Source organism: Peromyscus californicus, unplaced genomic scaffold, assembly GCF_007827085.1.
Source record: "Peromyscus californicus insignis strain IS unplaced genomic scaffold, ASM782708v3 Scaffold_13__1_contigs__length_99412109, whole genome shotgun sequence".
NCBI lineage: Eukaryota > Metazoa > Chordata > Mammalia > Rodentia > Cricetidae > Peromyscus > Peromyscus californicus.
In genome coordinates this window covers 8,726,396-8,729,153 of record NW_026294424.1, presented here as the reverse complement: position 1 = coordinate 8,729,153, position 2,758 = coordinate 8,726,396, and the positions used below count along the sequence as shown (strand labels likewise).

General features: G+C 50.0%; 1 protein-coding gene across 1 annotated transcript; it reads left to right on the top strand.

The window, feature by feature from the left end:
* Nucleotides 1-311: 311 nt before the first annotated feature.
* On the top strand, nt 312-1,879 carry LOC128109006 (protein FRG2-like-1). The gene is made up of 4 exons (XM_052736016.1): nt 312-408; nt 783-857; nt 1,099-1,164; nt 1,428-1,879. Exons 1-4 carry the CDS (start codon nt 312-314, stop codon nt 1,877-1,879), a joined length of 690 nt encoding a protein of 229 aa, XP_052591976.1.
* The last annotated feature ends 879 nt before the right edge of the window (nt 1,880-2,758 follow it).

Below are 2,758 nucleotides of genomic sequence, written 5' to 3'. Positions count from 1 at the left end.
GCTTGCTAGCAAGTCACTTCCTTCACTGGACTCAGAGCCTACTTGTTTGGGATTTCAGCACATACTGAAGAGCACCTGAGACATCCAGCCTTGAGCAGTGAACAGCTACTGGATTCTTGTACCTCATATTCACAGGCAGCCATCACTGGATTAGCTGGACCACAGCCTGTAAGTCATTCTAATGGATTTCCTTTCTATATGTAGAGAGAGGTTCATTCTGGAAGTTCTGTTGCTCTAGAGATTCCTGACAAGTACACTAACCCACATTCTTTCTGTTCAGGGAAGAGGGAAATTCTGCCTTTCACTTCAACATGAGCGTGGAATCAGGAAGCCCTGACCCAGACCCTTCCTGCCCTCCACTGCACCCACCTACAGATGAACAGGTCACTTTTGAAAGCAGCACCTCAGGTGAGGAGAACCAACTGAGAGAAAAGGGGGAGAACCTGGCTTCTCATTGCAGTGAGACCTGTGAACAAAGCACAGATGTTGGGGGCCAGTCCCGTGGGGGTGGACAGAGGGCAGTGTCACAGCCACAGAGCTGGGAGGGTCGACAGGGATTGGTAGGAAGTGTGGGGGGGAGATTGGGTGGGAGGGCGGATTGGGTGGGAGGGCAGGACTGAACAGTGGTCATCTGAAGCAAATTTACGTAAGTCCCTAGTTCCCTTGGGACTGGCAGAAAATTCTGAGTTCACAGAAGGAGTGATAAACCTGGTGGGTCAGTCACAGGCTTGGGGACTGTAGGGGACAAGGCAGCCTGCGACCTAAACTCTCTCTGGCTTTAGGATCACAGCCAAGTGAGACTGAGGGGAAGTCCCGCGAGTCAGAGAGCAGTCCCAGAGAGGACACTGATGGATCAGGTAGGTTTTGCCTCTTCTAGGGTGAGGGTGACAAGCGGGGAGGTTGGAGTTCTCCTTACATGGCCCCAAGAGCTATTAGGCTTCCTGGTCCCTAGACTTCCTGGCTCTGGACAACGGCTGGGCAGCAAGTGCTTGGGGGCCATGCTCGGCTTCTTGTGTGTTCAGGATGGGCTAGCCGTGTGGGGTGTGTAGCTAAAGTTTTTTTCCTGACACTCACTTTATCCACACAATCAATTTTCAGCTCAGATGATGGAAAACACCAGGAAGAGGAAACGCTGTTCCAAGGACTCCACACAGGTCAAAATGGGTAAGTGCTTCCTTTCCCCAAAGGGTCAGCTCCCATGTGCTTTACATAAGGCTCAGACTAGAAGGTGGCTGGATGCCTCTGAGCACCTAAGAGAGGCTGGGTTCTCAGAGGATGTAGGATGTGAAAAAAGGTTCAGCTCTGCTTGCCACAGAGGGAAGGAGCAGACAGCCACCCCTGGGTTCTGAAGGCTCTAGAGAAGGTTCTGGAACAAGGGTGGGTGGGAGCTTCTCTGGTGGTTCTCTCATGCTCATGGTTTTCCATAGAAAATGAGGGTACCTCCCACTCAGAAGAGAGACAAAAGACACCAGCCAAGAACACTGAGCCAGAAGCCAATGGCCACCCAGGAGGATTAGCCCGCTGCCCAGAACCTCCGCACACAAGTCCACCGCCACTTCGAAAGAGCCTAGTGCTCTCTCTTCGGGCAATGTCTGAGGCTGTTTGTGGAGACATAGCTCAGCTGCAGGCCCAGCAGCGTCATTTCCTGCTCACCCAGGAGCAACTCTCTAAGCTCACACAGCTCTCAGGGTCTCTGAGTGCCATGGTGCAGACCTTCTACAGCCTGGCCAACCAAGCTAGCTTTGCCTTCCCAGCTGAGGGCTGGCTTGTCCCAGCCCTCATGGCTGACCCCCAGGAGCTGACTGGGAATGACTCTCGGAGTTCTTCATTGGAGGAAGGACAGATCACGGATACTGCCAGCCCATCAGACAAGTCCTGAGCCTAGGCCATGAGACCCTTCTCAGCAGGGGTGACACTTCTGGACAACAAGGGACTTCTCCATCTCCCTGCCCACCACAGCCTGGAGCTTTCCCACACTGTGAACCAATAACAAGCACAGTGGTGGCAGGAGGAATCTGAAGTTCTTCCTCAGCTCATGGAGCGAGTTTCCTGAGAACTAGGACTCCAGGGCGGCATTTGCAGTAGACACTTGCCCTCTCTGTATACCTGCCTGAAGAGAGATTTGTGTGTTTAGAGTGTGATGAATAAATATTGATTTACCAAAAACTGCCAGAGCCATTCCCTAGTCCTTTTGTAGTCCGATGAGGGCAGATGCCCAGAAATCTAGGAATGTATCCCCTGTAGCCTACATTCATCCTTCCCATCTTCTGCCTTGAGTCTCCCTCCTCCTGTCTCCCCTCTGTCAGCCCTCTCCTAATTTAATATGAAGTATGGCTTTATTGTTGAAAAGGTAATGCCATGTCTTGAATAATACATAGGTGGTGTATGAGTGTCCCAAACTGCTTGCCTCGGTATTCTGGGATATAGAGAGGATGTTTGAGATAAAGATGTTCTGTACATATTAACACAGCGAACAAGCCATCAACAAGATACAATAGGCTAGGTGTTGAGGTGACTAAGGTAATGCCATCTCGTCCTGACTTTCTTTGGGTTTGCTTAGCTCTCACCCTCACAATGTCTGTCTTTACCTCACATTTGATAGTCCATGTATTTTACCAGGGTCCATTTGTATTCACCAAATAATTAAGGCTCATACAAACTTATAATGTGTAATACCTGAAGGTATGTCAAAAATAATTGTCATACTATATCTAAAATAATTGCTATGTTCTGCCAGAAACCAATGATTCAAGGTTAC

What these genes read in the sequence shown, in the direction of transcription:
- LOC128109006 (XM_052736016.1), top strand. Translation starts at nt 312, where the DNA reads ATGAGCGTGGAATCAGGAAGCCCTGACCCAGACCCTTCCTGCCCTCCA. An exon ending in AGAGGACACTGATGGATCAG is followed by an intron (nt 858 to 1,098) that starts GTAGGTTTTGCC and finishes ATCAATTTTCAG; the next exon opens with CTCAGATGATGGAAAACACC. An exon ending in CTCCACACAGGTCAAAATGG is followed by an intron (nt 1,165 to 1,427) that starts GTAAGTGCTTCC and finishes GGTTTTCCATAG; the next exon opens with AAAATGAGGGTACCTCCCAC.